Source organism: Paramacrobiotus metropolitanus, unplaced genomic scaffold, assembly GCF_019649055.1.
Source record: "Paramacrobiotus metropolitanus isolate TYO unplaced genomic scaffold, Prichtersi_v1.0 Parri_scaffold0000006, whole genome shotgun sequence".
NCBI classification, from domain to species: Eukaryota; Metazoa; Tardigrada; class Eutardigrada; order Parachela; family Macrobiotidae; genus Paramacrobiotus; species Paramacrobiotus metropolitanus.
In genome coordinates, this window is record NW_026570226.1 from 3,144,895 (window position 1) to 3,161,911 (window position 17,017).

General features: G+C 43.9%; 2 protein-coding genes across 2 annotated transcripts; one reads left to right on the forward strand and one right to left on the reverse strand.

The window, feature by feature from the left end:
• Nucleotides 1–5,567: 5,567 nt before the first annotated feature.
• LOC129581997 (uncharacterized) lies at nt 5,568–9,231 on the forward strand. The gene is made up of 2 exons (XM_055473350.1): nt 5,568–5,775; nt 7,892–9,231. The coding sequence occupies exons 1-2, from the start codon at nt 5,694–5,696 to the stop codon at nt 8,755–8,757; spliced, it is 948 nt and encodes a 315-aa protein (XP_055329325.1). The 5' UTR covers nt 5,568–5,693; the 3' UTR covers nt 8,758–9,231.
• A 2,974-nt stretch (nt 9,232–12,205) lies between these two features.
• Nucleotides 12,206–16,759, reverse strand: LOC129581918 (uncharacterized). The gene is made up of 2 exons (XM_055473218.1): nt 16,406–16,759; nt 12,206–13,290 (listed from the first exon to the last, which is right to left on the reverse strand). The coding sequence occupies exons 1-2, from the start codon at nt 16,530–16,532 to the stop codon at nt 12,446–12,448; spliced, it is 972 nt and encodes a 323-aa protein (XP_055329193.1). The 5' UTR covers nt 16,533–16,759; the 3' UTR covers nt 12,206–12,445.
• Nucleotides 16,760–17,017: the final 258 nt, after the last annotated feature.

Below are 17,017 nucleotides of genomic sequence, written 5' to 3' on the forward strand. Positions count from 1 at the left end.
AAAAATTAATGTTCTGTGCTTTCTGGCGACACAAAATTTTTCGATAAGAGTTTAATTGCTTTAGTTTTTTTGCATTGTACATTTGTTTGCTGGAAGCGAAGCGACCAACGCGATGGCAGGAAGAGTTACGCAGGTTCACGAGGTTCACGAGGTTCACGAGAGTGCTGCTGCAATCGCTTGCCGACTTCCTTCCTAGAGCGGATGCCGACTGTCCCTATGGCCCGAGTGTTTCGAAGGCTAACGGCGCGAAAATGTAACTGCCGTCAAGGTGCGGATACAGACTGGTCCTCCTGTCTACGGTCTGGGCAGCGGCGGATCCCGCGGCTGCCCAAGGGCTTGTTAAGCGACGGGGCGACAGTGTCAACGCAAGCGACGTCCCAGGGTAAGCACATGCCAAGTTTCCAGCCAAACGTCTTTCATCCGTCCGGGCGACGATCAAACGTGTGGGAAGTACCGCGGGGTACAAGCTTCGCGGCGATACCGGCCGAAACCACGGATCGGCACACACTGCTGTTCAATCCACCATGGCGGGCGTGCCTGCCGGCGGAGAAAGCGCATGACAGTTGTGACGACATCGTCACTAATCGTACCGTAAAGGCATTAGTCAGCGGAAGTGCGCGTGCAGGTATGCGCTGCACATTCCAGCGCGGTCATGTTACATCATGGTGACGGCATATTACATCATCATGCCGTCATGTGCCCCGCCAATGGATCCTCGCCACACCACCCCTACCCATGGCAGCCGAGCCCATCCTGACCAGGACCATATATAAGGCGCCCCTCCACACCATACCAGTTAGTAGTCTACCAGCAGACTATCAGTCCATTGCAAGCCTTCCCTGGCATAGCTAGCTTAGCATTAATTAACGATTTTTTTAACTTGCGCTTCCAGCATTATTTCGTGATCAGCCACCATAATTGGAAAATTAAATGGATCATAAAACCTAAACAATACTTTTATGTTTGGTACTAACTTGAGCAGTTAAAAAGTGTTTTACGTTTTGCCTTGATACGGTGCAGCGGGGATTTTTATTATGCTGCAAGATATTTCGTATAAATTTGTTGCTACTGGGTAGTGATGCCGCAGACCGGCATAATTATGAAATCTTGCTTAATATGTATATCCGTACAATACATACCTACACATTTTATTTCGATGGAAATGCTGTTTTATACAACTTTGCTAGCAGGGAAATTACTAAATAAAAGTTTCCTGACATCAATCAAATGCCTGTAATGATAGCACGTCGTGGAAGCTGGCAATTCGCTGTTTTAGTTCTGTAACTGACTATTATAAATTACACACAAGTAATCGCACCGGCTCGTAGCAGCCGGCAAACCGGTAATGCTGCTGACAAATCATATGTTTTTTCGCAGAGAAATTTTTGCCGACTGCATTAAGTGCAGAAATATGCATGCAGTGTATACAGCGAATACATACAGAGCAAGCAGAATACACGGAAAGAATAGCGAATATTTCTCCGACAATGCTCCGTTTATAAGCCATGAGTTTTGCTGTGAAAACTGAGATAAATAATTTTAACGCAGACTGCGTACAAACAGCGTTACTGTACCTGCTGGTGAATTACTTCGCACGCGGGACGTGGTCGTCTCACAAGCAGTTCCGGTTCAGTTTATTCTTCAGACGGTTGTCTTTTTCTTCGGTTCAATGAGTATCAGTGCGGTGCAGTCGGCGGGAGAGGGCTGGACGGCCGTCAACGGCACGGAATATGCCGGTCCCTGGGTTTATGTTGTGCAGTTGGTGAAAGGTATAGACACGCAGGGATTCTTAGCCTTTGTGTTGGGCATGGTGACCGGTTGCGAGGTCGTGCTGTTGGGCCTGCTGGCCTACATGGCCTGGCATCTCCACACGCACCACCAGCTCCTCCAGCAGGCGCAGAACCGACTGGTCAAACTGGAAGCCGCGGTGCAGTGGCTGCTGTCGGCGGACGGCCGCGCCGGCTCAATGCAGGATCAAACAGCGCTGCTGCTCGCCAAGGTAATGTTGCCCGCTATTTTACGAATTCATGCATTCTGCATAATTCACTCATTTTATTGAATAATTCTTTGGTCTCCTCCTGTAAAGAGCTTATTGCTAGCTTGATATTAGCCCTCCAACGCTCACTACCAGAACGGGTGGGAGTTTCTTCGTGAAAACCGGGATTTCCCGATGAAAAAATTCAATTAAGAAAGGGAATTTTTTGTTTGCTTGTACTGACCATAGGTCACCGGCGGTGACATGGGTGTTTAGCAACACCATTGGGCGCAGACGGTCCTAGTCATGAAAACGTTTAAATATATAATAATTCGGCGAGCAAGACCTGACCGAAACAAAAACTTTTATCGTGTAGTCCATAAAGAGGGCTTCAAAACAAGGGTGTTGCACTGGTCAGTAAACTGACCATTGGTCAGCAAAACTGGAAAATAAAAGAAACGGTTTTTGCACCATGTATAGTAATTGGTGGATAACTGGACACAACAAATACAGCGATTATCAACAATCCAACTATCAAAATAGCATTACTTTTCGTACAAGACATCGCGTAACAGTCCTTATGCCACGCCGAGCTGCTTTTACACTGCTGCATGGAACATCATTGCACTTTTATGGAGTAGCCGCAGCGTTTAAATCAGAAATCAGCGATAACGGTCCAGTAGCGCGTATGGTAGTGATGTGCTGAAGTTCACATCACCAGTTCTGGAGGCAGCATCCGCCATCAGGAACTCAGCGTCGGCCGAATGTTATTAATACACCTGGCGCAAAGGTCACTACTCACTACCGGACATGTGCTTACTGGAGTTGTTATCATCCACGGCTGCAGGAGACCGAGGCATTTTTTTCCTGCACACCTACACTCCGACTCATGTAAACTGCAAAAGATCGCACGAGGCGCAAGACTGCAGGGTTGTCATGCTAATTATAGTGATAATGCACTATTGCAGATTGCGAAACAAGGTTACTACGCTCGGTTACCTTAAAGGTTTGGTTGTCCAGAAACGGCCATCGATTCGTTCGTTTGAAGGCTATAGCCGACCGCCCAGGGTGCCGCTCAACTAAATTGTTTTTGGAAGAGTTCCGGCAAGCAGAATCACGTGGAGCATATTAGAAGTCCGAACCAACAAGACCTTATCCGATTTACATAATTATAAAAGTGTCGCAATTGCGCCCGCCCGTACTTCAGGACCATACATGCCCAATGGTGTCTGCACGCAACACAAGTTTTCGATGGACTGTGGCCATCCACTGTTTAACTTTTAGATCCGACGCTTGTTATTTTCTTACAAAGCATTACTGATAGTACATTACTGAATTATCTCAGATTAATTGACTCAGCGACTAATTAGTTAATTAGCAGGACCTTCGGGAGATCAGAAAGTTCGAAATTGACGACTTTCGCGACCTCGTGGTTCTTGAGGGACTTCAGAATCCAGTTTGGTTTGTTTTTTTATTGCTGCTGTAAGGGTTTGTAACGCTAATTACGCTATCAGATATCGCTTAATTGCTGTTGTTCATTAAGAAAAACGATTTGAAGACCCTGTTGCGCCCCAACACCAATGGGCGTCAGTGGGTTAGAACGATGCTCTTAAAGCATCTCAGCTCGTATTGCTTAGTCAGCGCTTTGAGGAATTAAGCTTGCGACTGTTCAGGACAGAAAAGGATGTGAGGTCACGAATCAGCGATGATTACAAATTTACAATTACCAGAACTGAGAAACACCATTTCACTGTGTGACCAGATCACAGCCTTAATTTATTAGACAGATTTACGTCGCATTTACGTCACATTTACATCAGACACATTTACGTCGCGTACAAACGGAAGAAGAACGAAAACTTAAGTCAGGTGTAGAATTAAATAGCAAGGGCAGGTTCCGAATTCCGATAAATGTGTTTAGTGACGCACATGGTGAGCCGGTCAGAACATTTAGTCCCACATGGTGAACCGCTTCGACAACATTCATTCGCTTTATTATCTCTCATAATTATATGTACTGTACGTAAAGCAAGCGGTTATAACACATACTGCGGTATCTATTGGGCAGAGTGATGGGCTGCTTATGGTGACCTTTCAGAAAATCCTCAAGGAACAAGTAGCGCTATCTTTTAATTAAGTGCAATACGCATGTATGCGAGCTTCGCCCAATTTTTGTAAAGCCACTTTTTGAAAACTGAACCGTGCCGTTTGACATCGAAGTAATATATAAAGAACGCCCATTAATGGGCTCTTTCTGTATCAAATTCGACGTACGTTTCCTTCGAGTTTTTCGGTGTAATGTGACCATAGTGCATTGCCTAATTTTATAAAAAAATTCATTAGCTGCGCGGTTAGCTCGACATCCGGTGGCGGACGAAGGAAGACACCCAAAGTTTAGCTTTTACGCGTTATGCCAATGTACCGATACAGTGCCAACCAAAAAATCACTTTCGGGCAGCTGCGGTACATTACACTGCGGGTGGATAATTTCTCGCATAAAGGTGCCAGTACATCTCAAGCCGCGATGTTGTCTCTTAATAAGCAGCCACTACACTACAATGATCGCAATTGTTTAATTGTATTTTGCGATTAACTAATTATTCGTCAGGTCTACGCGTGTGAGTGCCTACTACTCACGCGCGTAATGCTTTATCTGCGCGCATGAGCTCCTGTGCGTAGTACGGCCGTTTTACTACGGGCAAGACCTCGCGCCCGTACAGAATCATTTGAAAACTCTCGCGCGTAGTTAATGCCCGGCCGCGGAAAAAAAATTTAATTTACTTATAAGTAAATTCATTCATTCGTTTTATTACTAATTAGTAATAAAACGAATGAAAATTTTGGTTTAACAGGCGTGCGCTGAAATGCCGGAAACTATCACGCACAAAGCAGCTAAACCAAAATAACTGATTGTTGTTCCTTCGTCCAGAATACTTTCATCGCGGCTCGCAGCGGCAAAGTAGTCGAGGGGACATGATTCCGCTTCGGGTTCAGAAGGTCCCAAGTGCGATTCCCGGCTGCCCCGTTTTTTGCCTTTTTCTTACTATATGATTCATCGCTGCTTTTCTGTTTTCTTTTCAATTTTGTTGCCACAACCGCCGAGTTCATAGTTACTGAAGTGTATTACTGTAAGATTATTTGTGGGACAGATCAAAATGACTGCAACGCCCTCTGCGTATGCCAGCACAGACTGAAAATCAATAATACTAATTACGCGTACTAGCTGCAGTATTTAGTATTACATTCCGCATAGGGAACGGCTAGGGCACAGGGCCGATGCCTTTAGTGCCCTTCGCCCACAGCAGTTTCATCATGCCGGTAAAATGCAGCGCTTAATGGAATTCCCAGTTCGTGTATTTTTTATTGCCAGTTTTACCGTCGGCAGGCGAACCATGTTCCGCTGGCTGTAGCTGGCAGATATGGGTATGCTTGTACCGGGTCGTCGCAGCCGCTGCTTGCCGCCCGGCATCGCACACGTTACGCAGCCGATCGAACAGTGCGTGTTATTTCCGGTAAAGCGGGGTCTAATCTTTTGTACTACATAAACTGGCTCGACAAACCAGCTTAGCATATCATATGAATGTACAGCGTGTTCATGCGCAGAAATATTTTAATAAAAATCACGCCAGTCCGTTCCGTATCTGCAATCTGTTTGCGGTTGCAGAAGTAGAATTTATTAAGTAGGAAATAATTATTCCCGTTATTATCTGAATCGAAAATGACATCTGTTTGCGTGTGCTTCTTGGTGCTCCTCACATTCCTACACATGGCGGCGGGATGTCCGCCATCCCGTCCCAGCCGTAAGTGCTCCGTGCCCGAATGAAAATTAATTTTAATTTTGGTATTTTATTGTAAGAGCAGTAGAACTTAAAACAGCCACCCACTTCGTTTACTTCTTTTCTGGCAAATAAGTGCAAACCGGATTTATTTAAATTATGGTCGTATCGGGCTCTTATAAAGCCAGCGTATGGTGATAGAAATTTACATTGATAGAAATTTTGTCGTCGTATTAGTATGAACAGCGTTGACAACCGGAAGCGGTGGTTCACTAAAATTAGCTTCCAATGTTCAAATCTATTTACGAAATTATAGAATTATTTTAGAAATAATCTTTAAAAGCCGAACGTAATTTCTGTATTACAGCGAATTTTTCTATACATCTATTTTTCTATACTTCTACATCTAGTTCTGAAATTTTTTATCAAGTATACTGTGATTTTAGCCTGTACGGTTAATACCGGACAACGCCTGCGTAAACAACATCTGAATAAAAATCCGTTCCAACAACAATGATAAAGAATCCGAATTATTTCTATTAATTTTTAGATTTCGAATGTGGCTCCGTTTTCTTTTTTTAATTTCCAAATAAATTTAGTAAATAGTAAGTTAGTAACTGAATTTCAAATTTTTTTTATTTTTGTAATAAAATTCCGAATTTTTAGAGAACCTGCGAATTTCCAAATTTATTTCGGAAAAAAACCTATTTATAAAACAGCTTTTACTCTGTATTTCTTGATTTCTTCAAATAAAATAAATTTTAAATTCCTAAATTTTTGTATATAATTTTGATGTTTAATCTAAACCAGACATCCAAAATAATTTCTCAACTAATTTTTAAATTATTCTCATTTTAAACTTTGACTTCCAGTTCCTTTTCAAATTATCATCTAAGGAACGTTCGAAGCAAAATTTTGAATCTCCGATTAATTTTGTCAATAAATGACCAATTCTCTCGAAGACTTTCTAAATTTTTTGCCAGTTTCTCGGTTAATTTTGAAATTTAGTTCTGAGCTTTCGAACATATCTGTAATTTTTAATTTAATCGATTTTGCAATTTTTTTTTCAGATCATTCGTGAAATCTAATTTTCGAGCACGTCATTATTTATTATTTAAATTTTTAACTGGAATCTTTATTTCTCCGATGTGCTCCAAATTATCTACAGAATTCCAATATAAATTCAAAATGTTTTAAAAAATTACATATCAAATTATCGTGTGTTGAAAACAACCGCAGATTATCTCCCGAAGTTATCTTGTTCATAATATTATTTAAAAATTCCCCAAAAAAATAAAAAATTTGAAATACTTTGTTATTTAATTACCCAATAAATTCAATATTAAATATTTTGTTATTTAGTTATTTGTTATTTAATTCCCAATAAATTCGGGAAAACCTTTTTAATTGTCGATAACGTTTTCACGACAAGAAAAGTGCACCGCTACAGGGTATCACTAAAAGACCGAAGTCAAGCTAGACAATAAATTATGCGATCACTTCATACGTGTGTTTGTACAAATTTTGCAGTGCGGATACTCGAAGTTAATGTTTTTTTTTTCAGAACAGCTGGAATTTATATCGCTTAAGTCTTAAGCTAGGGAAACTGATACTGATATTAGTTTTTTAATTTAAAATGTAATTTGAAAGTTTATTTGAACTACAAAGTATATTTAAACTACAAAAAATATTTACAAAGTTTATTTCAACTACAAAGTCTATTTAAACTACCAAAAATATTTATAAAGTTTATTTGAACTACAAAAAATATTTACAAAGTTTATTTGAACTACAAAGTATCTACAAAGTACAAAGTATATATCTACATATATCTATCTATCTATATCTATATATATACAAAGTATCTATATATTTGAAATATATTTTGCAAGCCAAATAAAACTGGCGAAAAATTAATAGTAATCAAACAAATGTTTGAAAACGTTTTGCGTGACCGACATGTGAGCGACAAAAATCCTGCTCGGTTCTGTCGATTAGTTCCGTTTTTCAGATGAATTTTGAAATTATTAATTTCTATCGTCGCAGAACTCTTCACGCACTAATTATCCAGTTTTAATGCGCGTAGCGCAATAATAGGAAAGATGTGGGAGTATAAAATCAACGCTGGTTCGCTTGTTAGTGGACGACATCCTGGATAAGGCAATACTGGACAACCGCCAGGGGGAGCTGGCCAACAACTTGATCAACTTGCCGGAACTATCCCCGAAACCTGACATGCAGATGTACAGCCGGGTGACCCGTCCACGGCTTGGGCAGCATGCTCATTTCAGTTGCCGCGTCCCCGCCAACAACAAGACGAACCCTGTGTATTGGCTGCACCAGGGCAAGATAGTTTTCAAAGCCATGCCGACGTGGGGACGGCAGTCACAAACATCACAGGATGATACCGGGACACAAAAGTATTCCATGAGTTGGGGACACCAATCGGGCACCCTCCGGTTGACCATCGAAAGGGTGTCGTTACGCTCCGGCGGCGCCGTCCTATGCGTCCGAGCCCCGTCTGACCCGGCCTACATCGGCCAGGCTCGCGTCCTGCAGCGATTCCTGCTGCTGCCGCTCATCACGCGGGCCTCCCAAGTCTTTGCGGCCACTGCCAGCGACCCATCCCGTGTGACCGTCACCGAAGGCGACAGTCTGACGGTAGCCTGCAGTGTGCGGCTGCCATTACCAAACATGATCTTCCATAATATCGACAACCACATCATGTGGCGCCACCAGGGTCACATTATTAAAGCCCCCACGGTGGAGCCGTACGGGGCATTAGGGTCCTACCACGGCGTACCGTCCAACCGTTTCAACCACTCCCTGACTAGCAACAGTCCCGGCCAACTATTTCGCTTCACGTATTACAAACCGGCCGTCACGCGGAGCGATGCTGGACCGATCCAGTTTCTGTTCCGGCCGCACCAGGAGGTGGACGAATGGGTCTTCAAGTCGATTACGTTATCGGTGCTGCCCAAGAGTAACACGCCGGAGAGCCATTAACCTCGCCATGGCCACATAGTGAATCGTCGTCACATAGACTCACAGAGACACTCACAGACATACGAACGTGCACGTGCTGCCTCAGCAACAGTCGGCGCTACGATCTCCCAGTCAGTACGTATATACAGTATACGGCGACTATACGCTGTTGGACTGCCGCTTTCCCGTTAAGTACAGTAAGCAGCTGTAGCCAGCGGACCGATTCATTCATTCTGTGCAACATTATTATTCGCCCATGACATTCCACGACGCAGCAACGATTGCCGCAGCATACATCCAGCGCCAAGAAAACTCTGTGATGGAATTGGTTCAGTCAAAAATCCATGTACGGAATCATGCGCACTCGCACAGGCATTGGCTCGTCGGTCCGTAGTCTGCCTGTAACTCTGTATTGCATGCCTGTACACAATTTGTAGATGTCTAATTAGTGTATTATACGTTACTACGTTCGAACGGTTGCAGTGGTCCCTCTCTAATAGCCGTAACGTTAGCTTAAGGGATTTGGCCCGGTAAATAGCACCAAATCTGTATACATCCACCGCAACTTTTGCTGTCGCGTACTCCCAGACACTTTTTTGCATTGCTTTATGATATTTTGTAGCCAAAGGATTTTTGTATATAGGCTAAAAAACCGTTTATGCGCACAACATCCGGTTCGGAAGGTATTAGTGAAATAAAATTTCAAAAGTTTAAACGCGCAAAGGTGTACCAAAAGTTTTAATTTTTAACTTTTGAAATTTATTTTTAAATTTGAAAAAAATGGTAGAAAGCTGGTTCGGTACCAAAGCGATCTTCATAGTAATGTGTGTTTTCGTACAAAATTAGAAGAGCATCGGTCCATAATGAGGCTTTTGGTACACCTTCGCGCGTTCGTTTAAACTTTTAAAATTTTATTTCACTAATAACTTCCGAACCGGATGTTGCGCGCGCAAACGGATTTCACGACTACGTATATAAATCCTTTGGCTACAAAATGTCATAAAGCAATGCAAGAAAGTGTTTAGGAGTGCGCGACAGCGAAAGGTCCCGTGTGTGTACCCGAATTTGGTAGTATGTACCGGGCCAAATCCCTTAATGTAGCAGATGTAAGCGTAAAGATCAGCCGGCAATTGTTCTGCACGCGTGTGTTCGCCGCATTTGGCGCCGACAATTCGCTGACCCCACTCCTCCTGAGTCCTGAGCGACCACTTGCTGGCGACTTTTCGCTGGCTTGACAAACAAAAGAAACCTAAGCAAGCTAAGAACCCTAAGAAACATGCCAGGAAGAACAAGAAGTTAAGAAAACTGAAAGCCGACGTATCAAACCGAAAATTAAAGCAAGTTGTCGGTCAACCGTCAAGAAAAGTGGGGTTCGGCCAAACGTCGGTTAAAAATTTGTCGGAAAACCGAACTGTCGGTCAACAATTTGTCGGCCAGCGAATTGAAGGTCGGCCAATTGGCGTGCCACCTTGTAATTCCCCGCAGTTTGGTTTCTTTTTGCTCCTTTTTCGATGTTTAGAGGTTGTTTTCCCCAGCGGTTGTCTGTTGTCTTTCAGTTACTATGAGAATAAGTGAGTCCCCTGTCGAAGCTGGTGTCGCACCGGAAACTGTCATCAGCCAAAGACCGCATGTAAACCGAATAGCTTACCCACTACGACGCTCGATTGTACCTTGCGATATCTTCCTCCAATTATTTTCCGCACAATGGTCATAAACATACACACCGACACGTAGATACCGTAACGCAAACATCAATCTCATCAAAATAAAAACTTAGTTTTCAATGCCACACTGTCGTTGCTTTAAGTACGAGTACTGTAATTATTTGCTGATCATAGTGGTAAATTGGTAATTAGTCCCTCCGTGGGCGCATGACCGTCGGAGCAGTGCAGGTGACGATATACGGCAATATAATCATAATTTGTGTTTATTGTGCAGCGTTGTCTCCTTTTAAGTTAAGACAGGAAACATCAGGAAAAAAAAATAAAAAGCTGGAGATCATGACACGAAATAAGAAATGCAAATTTAGCAGCGCTTGCAAGAGAAAAGGTCACAGCATTCACGGTATCAAGGTGCACGTTCAGCCTTACAATTAAGTTGAAACAGCAAGGAGTTACAGTGTATACAATTACAGTGCTGCAGTTACAGTTGTTGGTGTTACAGTTATAGCAAGGAGTTACAGTGTACACTGTACAGTAAGGACTTACAGGTATTATGATTAGAGTTATAGTATCTATTTATCTAAGCGAGTTATTTATCAAGTATTAATCTAGAAGAGGTAACCTGAACACTGATGTTCTGTGGAAACTTATCATTATGCCGCACCCGGACAATGAGACATCTCGCCGGACCCAAATTCGGCGCCCGACTCTTCGCCGCGGAGACATCTTGCCGCGGGACATGCGGACGCTGGAAAATTTCGGTTTTGGGACATACAGTTTTGGGGTTTTTCCAGTTTACGCCATTTAGCCGCAAGACAACTGCCGACCATCGGCCTTGGGACTTTCCAGTTCCAGCAGAAATTCGGCACAAAACAATTCGACGGGCTTGGTTAATAAATGTTTTCGAGGTCCTCTAGATTTTATTCTTAGTGCGCTTCAGGTTCTCGGGTTTCTAAGGTTGCCTAGGTTTCATGTTTTCCTGTGCCTTTTTGATTTTGTTTTCTCATTTTCCTTCTGTTATATCACGTTTTTTTGGGCATTCTCATGTTTTCTTATGTTTCGCACGCTTTCTTACGCTTTCTTATGCGTTCTTATGTTTCCTTAGATTTCTTATGCTTTCTTACGCTCTCTTATTTTCAATAGTTTTCTTGCGTCTTGTGCTTTCTTAGGTCGTTTTCTTGAAACAAAATTAATGTTTAAAATTTTAAATACGAAATCAGTGCGTAAGGTTTTTTCAGTGCGTAAAGTGACCCGCAGGCGGCGCCATATTCATGTGAGAGCGGTATCGTTGCGTTGCTTCGGTTCCGAGATTTGCGCCGTATTCTGCGATTCACCATAGTTAACCTGGATCGGTAAACGTAAGTGAATGGGGTCAACGTAGAATTACTGCGAGCAGAATCAAACTACAGTAAAGTAAGCAACGTAAAGTAAGCACTAATAATCGGATGGTCTTCATTACTTTTACGTCGCGACATAACGTCAAATCACTACGGCCGGCATTAGCACTAATAATCGTAATGCAACAGCCAACCTACTGCGCGCATTCTGCGCGGTGGGACAGCTGGTGTTAATTACCTACTGAATGTCATGTTTCGGTGCTCGTACTACAGTAGTATAGGTTCAGAGTCTTCAGACCCTGTTCTGCTCGCAGCGTCAAATGCTGGTCCCCGAATCATTTGGCAAGACGCGCTCTGATGCCAAGCTTCTTTATGGTTAACCGTTTCTATAATTGAATACTGAAATTGTTGTGTAATAAGAGGAAGCGACATTACGATTAGACGAATAATAACTAGGAAAGTGCACTCGCTTCTGGTGGGCACTGCATAACCGAGGCGTAGCGGGAATGCGAATGCATCATGAATTTATTAGTTACCTCCTAGTGCCAGTAAATCAGAAATATTTTTCATCTACTTTGCAGTTAAACTTACCAGCAGCAATAACTAGGGTAACAATCAATTGATTGCTTCCCGCCACTGCAAAAACAAGGAAGTCTATAAAGAGGACACACGACTCATCGGTTCCTCCAGCACAGCGGACAGCGCACTGCATTATCGGGGGCATGTGACTCCAGCACCGGCCGGATGGTGTGTTGTATTCTTGGGAGAAACCCGCAGCGTCGTCGTGCTGACGATCCACTCGTGGATGTGCTGGTGGGGCCGGAACAAGCACTGCACACACCCTGCATCAGTTAGGGCGACGGCCCGCAACAACAGTCGCGAGTGCAGCAGGATTCCGGGGCTGTTGTTGGCCGGTATAATATAGTACGGTTCGACGGCACGCGGTCCTTCGCCGGTGGGCTGCGGCAGGCCGTACGGCGCCTCCGCGGGACCCTGGACGATGCGGCCATGATGCACCCACATCAAATGGTCGAGCAAATACCAGAGAATCTTTTCCGGTACGGGCAGCCGAATACTGCACTGCAGCGTGACGGCCTCGCCCTCGGTGACGGTCAGATAGGGAGCGTCGGGGCCAGCGAAGACGTCGGTGCGGCGCGTGATGTCAGGCAGCAGCTGGAAGCGCTGCAGAATGCGCTGCCGGCCCGAAAAGGGGTACAGGACGCACAGGACGGAGCCGCTGGAACGCAGCGTGACGTTGCGGACGACGAGGAAGAGGGTGCGGTTGACGCGGCGGAAGGCGTACGTCTGTCCCGTGGTGTCCTCTTCCGGCAAGGGAAACGGCTCACCGGCTTCGAAGACGGTCCAGTCCTGGTGCCGCCAGGAGACGTCGAGCCAGTCGGCATCGGCCGGCACGCTGCAATTGAACGCCGCGTCCTCCCCGAGGCGCGGCCGGGACACCACGCTGTCCGTCACGCTGTCACTCGGCGGCAGTCCCTTCAGGACGATGCGGTCGTCCTGGCGGTGGTGCAGCATCGCCTCCGCCAGCATGTCGTTCACTAACCATTGAGCCAGGTTAAATTCTATTCATTCCCTTTACTGCATACGGAACACGAGTCCCAGCGACAGTTTGCTGATCAGCATCCTGCTGACCGACAACTAGCTGACGATTTTCTGCTGATCGACAAAATGTTGACCCGACGGTTGGTGGAGACGAAAAACTGCTTAACGACTGTTTGCTGAATACCGACAATTTGCTGAAGACGTTTGTTTGACATCAAATACCCATAAAATCTAAGAATCCTAAGAACCTTAAGAAACCTAAAGAAAAGCACTAAGTAATAACTTGAGAAAACTCAAAAACCAACGTATGAAAGCGAACGCTAACTTGTCGGTCAACACAAATTTTTCGGCAAAAGGTTGTACAGCAGTTTGGCAGAAAAGCGAACTGTCGGGCAACAACTTGTTGGTCAACGAGTGGTGACATTCAGCAATATGTCGGTCAGCAGTCAGCTAATTGTAGGTCGGTAAATTGACGTGCAACCGGAACACGTTCCTATTTTAAAATCGGCATTCGCAAGGCCTCAAGTAGCTGCCGTCGCGGTCCCGCAGCGCACGACCACTGGTGAAACGATAACACGACGCACATTTGTTTTTTAACAACCTCATTTTGTACAATTTTACAATTTCTCATATTCATTTTTTTACCATTTCAAATCGCCAAAATCTTTGGTGCGGTTTTGAAACGCGCATAATGCGTGATAATTCCGAGCACAGTTAGGACATTGGGCCCATAAATGAGGCTCACGTGGTGCAGCGCGGTTTGCGTGGTGTCCTGTGCTTCTGTCTGAGTTAAAATGGTTAAAATGTTTTAATTTCGGCAGTCTGAGTTAAAAGCGGTTTGTCTGCCTGTCTTAACACAACAACGGCTGGGGTATGTACGGGTTGCCGAATGTTCCAAGGAACTAGTATACTTTTACTTACATTCGTCGGTCTATCTGTACATGAACGTTTAAATAAATTCTAGATGGATAAATTGATGCAGTTCAATGCTGGTTCAATAAATGCGATGAAACGACCGCTGAAAATGAGATGATGCATCATTCTTGATTGCAAATTGTATTCATTTGAAATCATTTTCACGTTAACTCATCTCAAAAATGCCTCACAATCGCTGGAATGTTTCAAGCCGGGTCTTCACGGCGAATGCCCTTCCCAAGAATAAGAAGCTGTGCAATGTGCATAACGGGAAACCAGGGCGACTGCGTTTCTTGTGCTAGTAGCCGCAGACCAGGGAGGCTGCTATTTGCTAACAGACTAAGTAGAATAGCCACAAGCCCGGCAAATCGTTCACGCTCACTATGCGCTGCACTGTTGCAGACTCTTCGCTTGTTAAGTTGTTAACACTCGCGGCTCGCCCTATGTCACAAGTAACAACTAACAACGCACTGGAAACCTTTAAAGCATTTCTTGGGATTTATTTTTCATTTCAGAAAGAAAAATGCAGGCAAAGCCACATTTTGCCACGAAAATCGAAAAAGAATGGAAGGGAAATTTGGAAAAGTTTGCACGACAAAACCGCATTACGCTGCCACACCGGGTGGCTGCAATTCTACCCAGCGGCGGGAGTCGCTGATTTTCATTTATTTTGAATTCCTAAACGCTTTAGTGATTTAGGATGCTTTAGAGAAGAAATACATCTCCACAGAATTAAGCCAAATCTACTTGAAAGCCAACTACTTGAGCGAAATCATCCGGGTGTATTACGAGCGTTGCCACTGGAGCGATCCTACCCTGGTTATTTTCGGCAGCGAAAATCGGTTGAACGTTAACGACACGGTGCGGTGAAATTAATTGTTCAGTAAAATCGCTCCGACTTCAGCGGTGCTACCGTATAGAAATTGTCACCGCGGCGCACCGACTGCGCTATACGACATACAAATGCCTAAACATTCTAAGGAAATAGTAAATGAAACTGATTTGCATGAAGTTTGCATCGAGTACAATTTTTAATCCCGACGATCGATGGTACGTGTTTTCCTTCTTGATGCGCGTTCCAGCAAAACATCGTACAATAAAGCCGAATAAACAGAGGTATTTTTACCAAAAAAAACGCTTTCATGCGAATTATTATTTCCTATTAATTTTTGTTCTGACACCGGTGCACCGCCAATTTCACCGACAGTCCGCTGTGATCGATTATCTTACAGATACACCGGTGCAACACGGCGCGATTTGTTTCCGAAAATTGCACCGACGTGACGTCGGCGACGTCATGAATACCTGTCGAAAATTTCACGGCGATTTTTCCGAGTTTATTTTTTTAATTTATCTAGTTATTTCCGAATTTAATTTAATTTCCAAAATCAAACAGTTAATTTAAGTAATCGACCCTATCAGTCTGCGGCAGGTTGGTGCAAGTTATTCAGATATAGAACAAATCCACACAAAGTCTGGCTGAGGCAATTTCTGGATAAGATCGCACGCATTGTATTTTGAATAATTAACAATTAACAATTAATTGATAATTAATTATTATTAATGATTATTACTATTACCGAACTACAGCAGCCGATTCCTCTATTCATCCAGATAATTATATTATAATTATTATTATTACGCATTCAGGCTACTGGAAATTAATACTGGGTTTTTGGAAATTTTTATACCTTTTTTCAGTATGATTGTATGAGATAAAGTCAGCCAACCCAGCGTAGAAAATATTGAAAAAAATAATCTATCAAGGCAAATCGTCCAGTGGCACGCATGTAAAGAAAGATTTTCCCTCAATCTAAAATTCCCAGAAAATTTCCCTTTTTTTTCCCAGTGAGGAATTCAGAGAGAAAGAGCTCCGTTTCGCTCGCCACGACAAGCGACGCATGTTTTCCTGCGAAATACACCAGAAAAGAATTTTGCGATCATTATTATTTTCGACACACCGGCCTCGTAATAATTGTAAAAATCAGAAATCTCGAACTGGACAGCTAAATTAACACGACGCAGAGCGCGTTGAAAAACGGCCGAGATTTTCGTCAGAAATCCGGCGCAGTTGCGCAATCGGAGAGCCTGTTTTTAGAGAACGTGTTCCGAGGAGAGTAACTATTACACGTAACACCGCCCGCCGCAATCCAGGAGAAAACCTATTTTCCCTGTGGATAATTACGCAGTACTCACGATTGGCGGGCGCTGACTGCTGAGGAGGGCATCCAGTCGACAAATGAAGCTGCGGCAGAAGAAGGAGCACCAACCAGCCGAGGCATGCTGGTGACAGGCGAGTGCCTCTTTTCCAGCACGCAGACATCGCAGCGGCGGTCAGCACAATAACGACAACCTGATAATAATGATTAAATTTTAATCATACAGAAATAAGACCACCAACAATAGAAAAAGGCTTAAATAATTAATTTAGAAAATGCAGATTGTTGTCAATAATTAAATTAAATTAATCAGCCCATAGCTGGCATAGCAGGCATAGGCCTGCTCATGCTGTGGGCTGACAATTGATCAGGCTGATTAATGATTATTAAGGTGTAAATGAATGCGCGTGCAGCTGGTGGAAACTGCAAGCAAGAAACGTCCAGTGGCGCGCAGAGACCCGACCAACTGGGCGGCCGTCCCATCCGCACAGACTGCAGACGGCCTACCACCCACCGTTCGGCGCCCTGCGTCGCTGCACGATGATCAAGCAATAATTCTGATTTCTGGCACTCACGAGAAAAAATACAAAAATACAATTCTTTCTGTAAGCAACCCTGCCGTAACACCATATTGATATGGCCTTGCCGT

Excerpts from the sequence above, each read along its gene's own strand:
- LOC129581997 (XM_055473350.1), top strand. The coding sequence starts at position 5,694 with ATGACATCTGTTTGCGTGTGCTTCTTGGTGCTCCTCACATTCCTACAC. Across the intron at positions 5,776-7,891 it reads TCCGCCATCCCGTCCCAGCC|TGGACGACATCCTGGATAAG; the intron begins GTAAGTGCTCCG and ends TTCGCTTGTTAG.
- LOC129581918 (XM_055473218.1), bottom strand. The coding sequence starts at position 16,532 with ATGTCTGCGTGCTGGAAAAGAGGCACTCGCCTGTCACCAGCATGCCTC. Across the intron at positions 13,291-16,405 it reads GCAGTCAGCGCCCGCCAATC|TGAACGACATGCTGGCGGAG; the intron begins GTGAGTACTGCG and ends CTCAATGGTTAG.